Source organism: Dromiciops gliroides, chromosome 4, assembly GCF_019393635.1.
Source record: "Dromiciops gliroides isolate mDroGli1 chromosome 4, mDroGli1.pri, whole genome shotgun sequence".
Classification (NCBI taxonomy): Eukaryota; Metazoa; Chordata; class Mammalia; order Microbiotheria; family Microbiotheriidae; genus Dromiciops; species Dromiciops gliroides.
Window position 1 is genome coordinate 104,859,335 of NC_057864.1, and position 13,624 is coordinate 104,872,958.

The window sequence follows — 13,624 nt, forward strand, 5'->3', positions numbered from 1 at the left end:
TTTACTTAATACCATAAAAGAGTTCCAGATTCTTCTGACCTATGGTACCATTTGCAATCAATGATCTTAGATGATGTCTTGGGTTTAGGTCAGTTCTCAGAAACATCAGGGTAGAACAAATAAAAAATTAAAGGAAAAGTAGGATAGCAGCCCGTGGGCAGAGTGACCCCAACCTGAAGTAAATAGAAGTTATTCTGGAAACATTAAGAAAAACACGTCCCCCAGACATATATGACTAAGGGAATTTTCTTGGCAATAACCAGAAGAGGTGCTTTGGAGAAATTACCTTGGAAAAATGTCAGCTTGTTGGTTTTAACAGAATTGTAGCATGAAGTAGGATGTTGATGCCCCCGGGAGACTACAAATGATGACTTGGGAATTGGACTATTTTGGTCAAATGAAGTCACCATCTGCAAAAAAGATTAGCATCATCCATGACAAAGTTGGAGGCAGCTGAGGATATGGTGGGATAGTCAAAAATGCACACCTGTGTTCCACCCTTCTTTGGAAGGTTCTTCCCATGGCAAAGATATGCTTTCTGCTTGTCTCTTAGTTCACTATTGCTCACTGTTCCCCTTCACTTGGTTTCCTTTCTTTTCTTTTCTTTTTGTTTTTGTTTTGGCAGGGCAATGAGGGTTAAGTGACTTGCCCAGGGTCACACAGCTAGAAAGTGCTTTATCCACTATGCCACCTAGCTGCCCCATCATGATTTCCTTTCTATGGTTCAGAGGCCCTCAAATAGCAATGATGCTACTTACCACCAAAAAATGATGACATTAACACCAGCCTTAACACCTTAAATAGATACTCCCCTGTGGGGAGGGGGGGGGAAGGTGATAACAACCTCCATGCTCCAAGCGGTACTTATCATGTTACAGACCTGAAGGTAGCATCAAAATAATTGAATATAATTAGAACTATATTCACATTTCTAACCATAATAATTCTCCTTTACCCAAATCTACTTGGGTATGTTATCACTATCTCCCACTTTTTTGGATAGGGAGAATATTAGGGAGAACTAAGTAATTAGTTAAGGCATTAGATCAGTATTCTTTCCATCCCTTCCCTAAGTGGTTCCAGGCATGTACAATGTACACTGATTGAGTGAGAGAACCAAGAAGTGCTAGCCAGCTGCCTCTAGCAATTACGTGAAAGACAGGTAAATCCTCTGTCAGCAAATGGGAGAGAAATGCAGAGTCAGCATTATTTTCATATTCTACTTTGGTAAAATGTAATAGATTTTGATGCTAAATGGCCAAGTAATTGTTAAAAAAAAGTTCAAATTACTGAATATTAGCAGGATACTTGTAACCTGGGAGTAAAGAGGTAAGGCAGAGAAGACACCTTTGTTTCTCAATTTTCTGTGGGGGCAGGGCAATGGGGGTTAAGTGATTTGCCCAAGGTCACACAGCTAGTAAGTGTCAAGTGTCTGAGGCCAGATTTGAACTCAGGTACTCCTGAATCCAGGGCCGGTGCTTTATGCACTGCGCCACCTAGCTGCCCCGTTTCTCAATTTTTTTAAAAAAGAAATGTTCCCACCCTCATAATTCTATAGATTAATCTAGTAAATGGAATCATTTTAAGCCCACATTAAAAATAAATAACTACTAACTGAGCACACAAGACTTTTATTTCCAATTTGATCATGATTTTTCAGTCCAATAGAGTGGATTAAAATTAATTTCTCCTTCACAAAAGGTGACTATTACATGATGTTTACTTGAGAATATCACAGTCAAAAACCTTGTTTGAGTAATAGTACAAAAGGAATTCCCACAATTTGCAACAAAATTTATTGAACACAAAAGGAATCTTTAAAGGCCTCTAGGGACTGTACAAAAGTTGTATGAAATGGCTTAAATTTCTATCGGAAAGGTTTTGGCTTCTTTTCTATCCCTGGTATCTGGCCCCTGTGTTCATCACTTCCACCTTTGTTGACATATCACTCAGCTTTAGCCCTGAGTGGATAACTGACCTCAAAGAGCATTCCCTTAAACTTCAATCCCATGGAAAAATCCAACCATCCAGAAATGAACTAGGACCTGAAACAGAATCCTGGGATTTTTGTGCTTAATGTTTTATATATATATATTTATATATAGTAAGCCTCCTTATCCGTAGGACCATACTACCTTTCTGTAGCTATAAACTTTACACCAAGACCTAAGCAGCCCCTTGGAATCCAGTCTTGCTCACCTCTCCTCTTCCCTTTGTTTCCTCCTCTCAGATTCAGGGAGCTTCGAAGTCCCCTTTCTAACTAAGACGTACATCGTAGTAAGCAAATGTCTTGCTGAGTTGAGTGAGCATCAGGTTCTCCATTAACCAGTCTGCCTGTAAAACTATACTCTTGGATCATGAGTAAAAAGACCACAGAAAGACTTGCTAGTCATTTCCTCCCTGTCCATACTTAGAGAGAGACTCTCATCACAAAAGACAGATGGATTAAAAGTTCCACCACTGTGTGTGTGTGTGTGTGTGTGTGTGTGTGAGAGAGAGAGAGAGAGAGAGAGAGAGAGAGAGAGAGAGAGAGAGAGAAGGCCCTCATGATTTCAGAGCCTTTCCAAAACCACAAATGCAATACAAGGGTTTCTAGAGTTGTTCCAAGTTTGCAGACAGCCAGAGAAGAGTTAGACATTTCAATCCAAAGTCCAGGCCACAGAGGGAGCTACAAAAGTAATGACCCACAAAAGAGTTTGGCAAGAAAACATCTTGATCTTTGTTCTTTTGGTCTGAAGTCAAGATGTTGCCATCATGGAATGATATCCTCAAGGACAGTTGGGGTTCATAACGAAAAAGTGTGCTGTCTTCCATCTACCCTCATGTCAATAAAATTCCATCCAGGTCTTGTGAGAAGGGGCATAAAGGATCTTCCTTTGAACCCCTACCCAGGCCACACAGCCTATCCCTAACCAATGTAGAAACATACACAGGAACTTAGAGGTCTTGTCTGAGTAATGAGGTACTGCCCTGCTGGGTCAGGAGGAAATGCTCTGAAGGAACAAGGCTGGTGTTCTCTCAGTAGATTCATCACAAGTTCTTAATTAGGCAGCTGGGTAGGTATGGAAGGAAAATGAAGAGATGGTCAGATCTTCCCCATCCGAGATAAGGAGAAAGCTGCACACAATTAACAGCAGGACCAGCCAGATGTGGATGCTGTTTGCAGATTGATGTAGTCACCTTGCGAGGACACAGATATGCTGCCTTCCCTGGTATTGGCCACCATCTGTTCAATAAGGACTCTAGAAAATAAACTAGAAGTCAGACTGTGGAGCAGGATGAAGTAGAAAAAGAGAAAAGGCAAACATTCCAAATTAATCTTTTTTTTTTTTTTTTGTGGGACAATGAGGGTTAAGTGACTTGCCCAGGGTCACACAGCTAGTAAGTGTCAAGTGTCTGAGGCCGGATTTGAACTTAGGTACTCCTGAATCCAGGGCCAGCATTTTAACCACTGTGCCACCTAGCTGCCCCCATTATTTTTTAAATCATCATTACTGTCCAGAAAAAAAAAATTGAGGGGTCTGCTTGATGATGGCCCAGGAACCTTAAGGAGAGAAGACAGAGTCCCTGATCTTAATAAGAAGCTATTGTTCTTATGTGCTCATGCCGTCCCTGAATTGAAGTGAAGCACAGAACTCTTGGAGATGATGGGAGAAAGCGTGCCTAAGGAAGAGATGGGCGAGAATTCTATTGTCAGCACAGAATCAGTACTTACTCACCTCATAGCTTCATTAACGTTTTTGTTCTCCTTGACTGATGTCTCGGTCCAGCCAATGAAACCATTCTCTTTGCTGAACCGGTCAATCTGGTCCCTAGTCACTGCCCATGGGGATAGATCACTCTGTGGAAGTGAAGGAAGACAAGGAAATAGCATAAGATTCACAGTTAGAAAAGCATTACTCAAGTGATTGCCTTAAAGAAACATCCTCCTGCCATGGACTCAACACGCAGAATACCATTAAAGACCTCTAAGCAGCTTTCTTTACAAAGATGTTGAAAGGCAGAATCCCAGAATTTTAGAGTTAGGACTACAGATGCCACCTACCCTGACCTGTACACTATGCCCGACAAATGGTCATTTGCTCTTTCCTCGAAGTCCTTCCATGACAGGCTTCATTGAAGCCCATTACCAACCAAGACAACCCATTCTGGTTTTGGACAGGCCTAATGACTAAGAAAAATTTCCTGATACTAAGCCTAAGTTTGCCTCTTTGTAACTCCTATCCGTTGCTCTTGATTTCTACTTCCAGATAAAAAGAACAAGGTTAATGCCTTTTCTAAATGACGGTCTCTCAAACTCTTGAAGACAAGTCTCGTGTACCTCCCAAGTCTTCTCTTCTTCAGGCCAGATAGTCCCAGTTTCTTCACTAATCCCCATATAGACTCAAGGCCATTCATGACCTTGGTTGACTTCCTCTGAACATTCTCCCACCTATCAATGTCCTTCCTAAACTGTCACCTAGAACAGAATAAAATATTCCATATGTAGTCTGACGAGGGAGGGCAATAGGTGGCGCAGTGGATACAGTTTTGGACCTGAAGTCAGGAATGACTCCTTTTCCTGAGTTCAAATCTGGCCTCAGACACTTACTAGCCATGTGACCTACGGGCAAGTCACTTCACTCTGTTTTACCTCAGTTTTCTCATCTGTAAAATGGGTAGGAGAAGGAAATGACAAACCACTCCAGTATCTTTGCCAAGAAAATGTCAAATGAAGTCACGAAGTGTCAGACATGATTGAGACGACAGAACAAGAAGTCTGACTAGGGCAAGAGTCCAAAGGAACTATTATCACCTCATTATTCTTGGAAGTGGTAGCTCTCCTAATGCAGCCCAAGGGGAACCACCTTTGAAAGAAGTTGTGTGGCCTAGTAAATAAAGTGGCCGTGGAGTTAGGAAGACCTGGGCTCAAGTCCTGCTCTTTCTATTTACTAGCTGGGTAACCATGGCCAAGCACCTGAAACTCTCTTTCCCTCTGTTTCTTCATTTATAAAACGAGGGGGTTGGATGCGGTGGTCTTTAAGATCTTTTCTTCAAGTTCTACAATCCTGTGGTCCCCTCGCTCTTCAACTACAGAACTCTGGTCAATGCAGTGATCCATCATGTGAAGAATGATGATGAAGCAGGCTCCCCATCTCTTGACAGAGAGGTGATGGACTAGAGGTGCAAAAGATCTACTGTGCCTGACTGTGTTCATTTGTTAATGAGGAAAGACTTCCATTAGTTGGGAAGGTGGGGGAGGAGAAAGAGTTAATAATGATAGTAATGCAAAAAAAAAAAAAAAAGGATGAAACATCAATATAACATTTTAAAAACACACTGAAGTAAACAAAAATTTTAAAAAGGGACACAAACAGGGCAATTTTGTTACTGTGTTAAATTTAACTTACACTTAATCTTTTTTATTCTCCGTATAATGAACTGTTCATAGTTGATGACTGTTAAGTTTATAATAAAAAAAAAGAAAAAAATTTAAAATGTAGCTCAAGATCATACTAGGTTTTTGGCCACCACATCACACCGATAAGTTTACAGTCTATTGATAACACACCAAAATCTTTTTAAACTGCATCTAGCTATGCCTCTTCCATCTTGTACTTGTAAAGTTAACTTACTGAACCCAAGTTGGTAAGAATTTATATTTCTTTCTACTAAATTTCATCTTCTTAGCTGTCATCCAGTAACAGAGCTATCCCTCCCAGCTTCGAATCATTGGCAAATTTAATGAGCCTGCTGTCTATGCTTTTTTTTTTCAAGTTGTTGATCAAAATTTTAAACAGCGCAGGGTAATAAGGCACAAATCCCTGTGGCATTCCACTAAAGATATCTTTCCAGGATGACATCAACCCATTAAGGATTACCCTTTGGATCCAACCATTCAGCCAGATCTCAGTCATTCTAACTGTACCCCTGTCTAGTCCTCTCCACCTTTTTCCAAACAAATAACATGAGAGACTGTCAGATAGCATTGCCCAGATCTGCCAGTTTAATACCAGATGACTGTACCACACTGAGAGGTCCAGAATCATGAGTAAACCAGCCATGACATCTCTCTGATCATGGCAGAAGTGAAAAAGCAGGGGCAGCTAGGTGGTATGCAATGGCCCTGGAGTCAGGAGGACCTGAGTTCAAATCCAGCCTCAGACACTTACTATGTGACCCTGAGCAAGTCACTTAACCTTGATTACCTAAAAAAAAAAAAGAAATGAAAAAGTACATTTTTCTGTGCTGTACACTCAGACGCACACACACCTTGTTGGCTAATAACAGGCAGGGCACAGGCTCCCCACTGGGCAGTGTGAGCTTAGAGTCCAAGTCTTGCTTCCACCTCTGGCTGTTACTGAAGGTGGTGGCATTGGTGACATCAAACATAATGACACAGGCTGAGGCATCCCGATAGTACAGACGAGTCATGGAGGTGAATCTCTCCTGGCCTATCAGGAAGCAAGAGACACTTGGTTATCAAAGGAGCAGTGCTTAGGACCAGTCTGGGGCTTCTATTTCCTCTCTTCAATCCACTTCTATTGGAGCACATGGCTGCTCCTAGCCATTCTATCTTGTTTTTCTGCTCTCACAGATGAAAACCCAGGAAGGGTGAATATTTCCTTTATTATTGCAGAGGCCTGCTGTGATAAGGATACTTGCTTGCCTAAATGGACCTTACTTAATCACAGAGATAACACTTTGTCAATGAAGTCATTTCAGAGATAAAGCTTCCAGTCTCACATCTTCAAGTTTCCAAAGATTCTCCACCACTTTTCAGTTTCTAAAAACTGTTCTTGGTTTTGTAACCTTGGAGTCATTTTCAATACTTGCCTCTCCCACACTCCCTGCTTTTCCCTCTGAAGATATTTAAATAAAACAGATTCCCTCCACCATCCCTATTCCCAAGGGCACTATTTTCCCTACTCACCTGCAATATCCCATAGCTGGAGCCGCACCATTTCTGAATCAGACCACTGGACAACCTTCAGAGCAAAGTCCACTGCAAAATCCCAACCAAAAATTAAGACCTCAGGGACTAGGAGAGGTGTGTGTGTGTGTGTGTGTGTGTGTGTGTGTGTGTGTGTGTGTGTGTGTGTGAGAAAGAGACAGACAGAGTGGGGAGAGAGGGACAGAGGGACAGAGGGAGAGGTGGGGAAGGAGGAGAGGGAGACAGAGGAGAGAGAGGGATAGATGGGGAGAGAGAGAGACAGAGAGAAAGTCAAGCCTTCAAAACATATGGGATAGTAAGAGGGGGAAGGGAAAACGGGACAACTTGAAAGGTATTCAGTCAGATGCCAACTACAGCAAACATCTCTTTTGTTGACTCATCAACCATATCCCTCCTATTATGTACAGGTAGACTCCAAAGCTCTGTCTTCTCTCTAGGTGACCTCATCAGTTCTGGTGAGTTCAATCATCATCTCTATGCAGATGGCTCCCAAATATGAATCTCCAGCACTTATTGCTCTCCTAAGTACCAACCCTGTACTACTGATTGCCTTCTGGGCATCTCCACCTGAATTTCCCATAGGCATCCCAAACTCAAATTCATGATCTTTCATCCACAAAACCTACCATTCTTCCAAACTTCCTTACTTCTGTCAAGGGTGCTGCTATCCTTCTAGTCCCCTGGGTTCACAACCTTGGAGTCATTTTCTTTTTCTTTCCCTTTTTCTTTTCTTTTCTTTTTTTTTTTTGGTGGGGCAATGAGAGTTAAGTGACTTTCCCAGGGTCACACTGCTAGTAAGTGTCAAGTGTCTGAGGCTGGATTTGAACTCAGGTCCTCCTGAATCCAGGGCTGGTGCTTTATCCACTGCACCACCTAGTTGCCCCCTTGGAGTAATTTTCAATACTTCCCTCTCCCACACTCCCTTAAGTCAGTCTATAGCTAAGTCCCATCTACCTTCCCAACATCCCTTGCATCTGCTCTCCTCTCCACTCACAAAATCAGTAACCCCCTTACCACTTCTGGCCAGGGCTACTATAATACCTTTCTAATTGGTTTCTAGACCAAGGCAATTCCCTTCCCAATCAGTCTTCTACATAGATGCCAAACTGATATACCGAAAAGCTGATCTTTTACCTTATCTCACCTGTGCAAGAAGCTTCAATGCCTCCCAATTTCCTCTAGGATTAAAGACAAACTCCTCTCTCTGGCATTTAAAGCCCTCATAAAATAACTCCATCCTCTCCTTCCAGATTGATTTTATTTACATTACTGCTTTGAGCCAAACTGGCCTCTGCTGCTTCTTGGGCAGGATGTTTTGTCTCCTGCCTCCGAGCCTTTGACCAGGCTTGTCCCCTATGCTGGAATGATCTTCATTCTTACCTCTACCCCCTGGGAACTCCAACCTCTTTTCAATAATTGGCTCTGGTCACTTCTTATGAAAGACCTTTCCTAATCCCCTCAGTCATTTACTGCACCCCTCCTCCTAAACTCAGCCCCAAATCACTTTGTATCTACTAATATGTACCTGTTGTTTTCTTCCCCCAGAACATCAGCTCCTGGAGGGCAGGGACTGTTCTGTGTTTGTAACCCCAGCACACAGTAGGTGCTTTATAAGGGTTTATTGAATTGAATTGCTGGATGTGGGCAGTATAGTGCAGTGTAAAGAGAGCGAGATTTGGAGTCAGAAGACCCAGGTTTGGATACACAACTTTGGTTTGAATACCAAACTTCTGTTACTTCATCTCTCTTGGCCTCAGTTTCCCCATCTGTAAATTGAGGGGTTGGGACTAAATGGCCTCTGAGGTCCCTTCCAGCTCTCTCTCTATATGAACTCTATTTCCTGGATGAGGAAAAAGGGGAGCAGTCAACTAAATTTCAGAACAGGGCTCTAAGTAGAGGGGGATGGGGAAAATGTCCATAGGATTACCAACCATTGACTTGGATGAACCTGCTTGCCCCCCTCACCCCCAGGTTTGCTTTATCTTTGCCAGCCCTTTAAAGCAGGCACCTTAGACAATAATACCTGATCAAACAAAATTAAAATACTTCTAAAATTCACATTAGAAATAAATCAGAATGCATTGTTGGTGGAGCTGTGAGCTGATCCAACCATTCTGGAGAGCAATTTGGAATTATGCCCAAAGGGCGATAAAGCTGTGCATACCCTTTGACCCAGCAATCCCACTTTTAGGTCTTTTGCCCAAAGAAATAATGGAAGGGGGAAAGGGACCCACATGTACAAAAATATTTATAGCTGCTCTTTACGTGGTAGCAAGGAATTGGAAGTTGAGGGGGTGCCCATCCATTGGGGAATGGCTGGACAAGTTGTGGTATATGAATACAATGGAATACTATTGTGCTGTAAGAAATGATGAGCAGGAAGAGTTCAGAGAAACCTGGAGGGTCTTACGTGAGCTGATGATGAGTGAGATGAGCAGAACCAGAAGAACATTGTACACAGTATCATCAACATTGAGTGTTGACGTACTGTGATGGACTATATTCTTCTCACCAATGCAATGGTACAGAAGAGTTCCAGGGAACTCATGATAGAAGAGGATCTCCAAATCCAAGAAAAAAAAAAGAAAGAAAGAACTGTGGAGTATAGATGCTGATTGAACCATATTATTTCTTTTGTTTTGGGTGCTGTTGTTTTTTTTTCTATTTTGAGGTTTTGCATCACTGCTCTGATTCTTTCTCTTGTAACAGGATTAATGCAGAAATAGGATTAATGTTATTATGTGTATATATATATGTGTGTGTGTGTATATATATATATATCTATATGTATATGTATAGAGATATATAGATATAACCTATATCAGATTACCTGCTGTCTAGGGGAGGGGGGAGGGAGGGGAGGGAGGGAGAAAAAACTGAAATTGTAAAGCATGTATAAACAAAAGTTGAGAACTATCTTTACATGTAACGGAAAAAATAAAATACCTCATACATTTAAAAAAAAAAAAAGAAAGAAAGAAATCAGTAGGGGCAGCTAGATGGCACAGTGGATAGAGCACCGGCCCTGGAGTCAGGAGTACCTGAGTTCAAATCCGGCCTCAGACACTTAACACTTACTAGCTGTGTGACCCTGGGCAAGTCACTTAACCCCAATTGCCTCGCTAAAAAAAAAAAAGAAAAGAAAAGAAATAAATCAGTATTGGGCTGTTAGGTGGCTCAGTAGATAAAGCACTGGTCCTGGAGTTAGGAAGACCTGAGTTTGAATCTGTCTTCAGACACCAGCTGTGTGACCCTGACCAAGTCACTTAACCCTGACTGCCAGGAAGGAAGGAAGGAAGGAAGGAAGGAAGGAAGGAAGGAAGGAAGGAAGGAAGAAATTAAGAAAGAAAGAAAGAAATTAAGAAAGAAAGAAATTAAGAAAGAAAGAAATTAAGAAAGAAAGAAAGAAAGAAAGAAAGAAAGAAAGAAAGAAAGAAAGAAAGAAAGAAAGAAAGAAAGAAAGAAAGAAAGAAAGAAAGAAAGAAAGAAAGAAAGAAAGAAAGAAAGAAATCAGTTAAGAGATTGGTAGAACCAGCATCCTGTACACTCGTTGACAACATATATGGAAGGGGCATCATGGAATAGAGGATAAAAATGCAGTCTTTTTGGGAAGGCCTCCCTGGCAGTTCCAGTCTGGTTTCTGATACACACCGGCTCAACCTGGCCTCAGACACTTGACATTTACTAGCTGTGTGACCCTGGGCAGGTTACTTAACCCTCACTGCCCCACCCCACCCCCCAAAATTCAACACTGATAACGTTAATTTTAAAATTTTCTATGGCAATATGTAGCCCACAGGATCAGTTTCTATTTGAGTTTGACACCACTAATGCAGCGGATAGAAAGCTGGGCTCAAATCCAGGAAGACCTGGGTTCAAGTTCCATTTCTGACATATACTGGCTGCACGACCTTGGGCAGATCACTTAACCTCCCAGTGCTCTAGGCAGCTCTTGAAAACTATAATCAGAAGAGAAGGGAGTTTCTTCACTTGGAGGTTCCCTATTCCAGTGCAATCACAGGTCTGTTTCTTGTCCCAAATAATAATTTGTGTTCACTTCAGTTTTACTTGATAACTATATGTTTATCTCCAAATTGGGGTTCCCTAAGTGTAGAGAATTCATGGATACTCCTGCTATGGAAATTCCTTCAAAGATATATTATAGCACACATTTAGGTCAATGTTTAATACAAAAAACTAAGGGCAGCTAGGTGGCACAGTGGATGGAGTACTGGGCTGGAGTCAGGAAGACTCCTCTTCCTAAATTCAAATCTGGCCTCAGACACTATTGTATGACCCTGGGCAAGTCACTTAACTCTTTTTGCCTCAGTTTCCTCATCTATCAAATGAGCTGGAGAAGGAAATGGCAAACCCCTTCCCTTCCCTTCCCCTTTGTCCAAAAAACCCCAAATGTGTTCACAAAGAGTCTGGCATAGCTGAACAACAAAAACAAAGCTAAGAGGAATTTGTGGACTACCTAGAAGGAGACATAGGGCAAATGCAAATTTGTTTGCTGTTTGGTTAGTTTATTTGGTTCTACTTTGATAAGCATAAAATATTCTACCAAGATTTTATTTTGAATGATTACATTTATAATTTTTTAGGATTCAGATAAAAAAGTCCCTCAACAGAGACAGCATCCTAAGAAATGTGCCTGCTGTGTACATGAATCCTTTCCCATTAAACCAAAAGCATCTCTGTTAACAGACATCAGTGTCAGAACTCTGGATGACTCCATAGGCCACTAGAGAGCAGGAAATTAACTGTTGGTGAGCACTCACTCAATTCCCGTCCTTTTCTGAGGAGTGAAGCTGTGTATTTTGCTACATCCTCTTCAAACAACTCCTATTTTATATCCTGGGTGATACATGGCCAAACCCCACAAAAGTGTCATCTCTGTCTCCCTAAATTGTGATGCTGGGGTTCTGGAACTTCATGTTGGGGGAAGGGTGGTGAATCATTTCAGCAAAGTTACAAGATCCCCCACCTCTCTGAAAGCCTTTCCAGGAATCATAGACACCCACTCCATCTCCTTAGTTCACCCAAGTTCTCCCATCTTCCCCATTTCTGTGAGAGATTTTCCCTGATGCTCCCAGAGGGCCAGAGACCTTGATGTGTGATCGGACAGCATCCCTAGCTGGGAAGGCATTGTGGGGAAGTGGAAAGGATATATTGGCTTTGGAATTCGAGTTTTAGTCCCAGCTTTGTGGACACAGACCTTTGGCTTATTTATCTTTCACTAGCCAGTTATGAGGAAAGTGCTAGATAAAAGTATGCTTATTATTAGTTTACCAGTTCCCTTTGCAAAGCAGTTCCAGAGGCCCTCTACACTCCCTGAATCTAATATAAAGATACGCCTGGCCCTGATCATCGGAGAAATCCCCCAGGAAGAGGTCTGGGGCTGGAGGTAAAGTCAGCCTCGACTCACCTTCACCAGCTGAGCCAAGGTAAGTCCCTCTCCAAATCAATCTATACTTCTACCCCAGCCACACGTTACGTATCCCGCCCCAAAGCCACTTGCTCCAATCCACCACCCCCGAGCTGGGGACAGAAGGAGCTTCCTAACCTGGGTTAGGCTGCCTCTCTCCCAGACCGGGCTCTCACCTCCCACGGTGGACTTGTAGTGTTTGCTGAAGCTGTCCTGGGAGTACCTTTGGACGAGGGACGTCTTGCCCACGGCGGCGTCTCCCACCACCAGCACCTTGAACAGGTAGTCTCGGCTGCCCATGGCCGGTAGGAGTAAGGGAGAGCAGACGGGAAATCACGAGGGGTGAGGACGGGGAGGTAAAGCCCGCAAGTTACGGTATTTGCTTTAACTTCTCGGGCGCTTACTTCAGTGGGGCTCACACTGATGAGAAAGCGAAAAAAGGGAAACTTTGCAGTCGTCCACAGACGCTTCCTGGGTGGGGCGCGGAGGGCGAAGGCTCCCGGGCTGACCCCGCTCTCTGCACTACCCTCCACTTTTCATTCCTCTCCCTTTCTAGTCCTGTTGGCCAAGAAGGATGCTCCGGGACGCCTTCTAGCCCCACGGGGCTTCCCCTGAATCCCCCGAGTCAAGGGCTAAGTCCTGGTTAACTTTAGTCCACCCACGGAGGACCGGAAGGTAGATTTTCCGTGGCACGCAGTGAATCCAAGCGGAGAAAAGAAGTGGCTGCAGCTCCCAGAAACCCAAGTCCAAATCCAGGTCCAGGTTCTGTTCAACCCTTTCTCCTGCCCACCCCCTGCCCGTCACGTGCGGGAGAGCTCCCAGTACTACATTTCCCAGCATGCCTCATGACATAGAAAGTAAACATCAGGGAGACCATGGTCCGAATGGCCTCTCAGGAAATGTAGTCATGTTGAAGGTTTCTTTGGGACGGGGGGTCACTAAATTCCTAGACTGTATTCCGGGAACAGCAGCGTTTGTTTTAAATTGAATTCTAGCGTGTTTGGACTGGAAGTGCAAGGCGGCTTGGCTTAAGTGAAGAGAGTTCAGGTTTCAAAACCAAAAAGAGCTGTGTTTGAGCTCGAAGGTGAGAAATAAGCCAGTGACCCTGCTCAAGTCATTTACCTTCTCTCGGCTCAGTCTGGTATCTAGGTGATTGGCTAGGAAAGAGTGTTTCACTAGGATTTCAGAAGGTCTGAATGGAGGAAAATTGCATCCTTGTTTTCACTGAACTCAACTGAAATTTACCATTTCCTTCCATTATG

The 13,624-nt window shown here is 43.0% G+C and overlaps 1 protein-coding gene across 3 annotated transcripts; it reads right to left on the reverse strand.

The window, feature by feature from the left end:
- Positions 1 to 1,615: 1,615 nt before the first annotated feature.
- RAB29 (RAB29, member RAS oncogene family) lies at positions 1,616 to 13,134 on the reverse strand. 3 transcript variants are annotated; one of them, XM_043964712.1, is made up of 5 exons: positions 12,539 to 13,133; positions 6,914 to 6,985; positions 6,253 to 6,434; positions 3,720 to 3,841; positions 1,616 to 3,242 (listed from the first exon to the last, which is right to left on the reverse strand). In XM_043964712.1, exons 1-5 carry the CDS (start codon positions 12,660 to 12,662, stop codon positions 3,128 to 3,130), a joined length of 615 nt encoding a protein of 204 aa, XP_043820647.1. In that variant the 5' UTR covers positions 12,663 to 13,133; the 3' UTR covers positions 1,616 to 3,127. The 3 variants fall into 3 exon arrangements, with proteins under 3 accessions (XP_043820647.1, XP_043820649.1, XP_043820648.1); XM_043964714.1 differs by having other exon boundaries at positions 12,501 to 13,130; XM_043964713.1 differs by lacking the exon at positions 6,914 to 6,985 and having other exon boundaries at positions 12,539 to 13,134.
- Between the last annotated feature and the right edge of the window lie 490 nt (positions 13,135 to 13,624).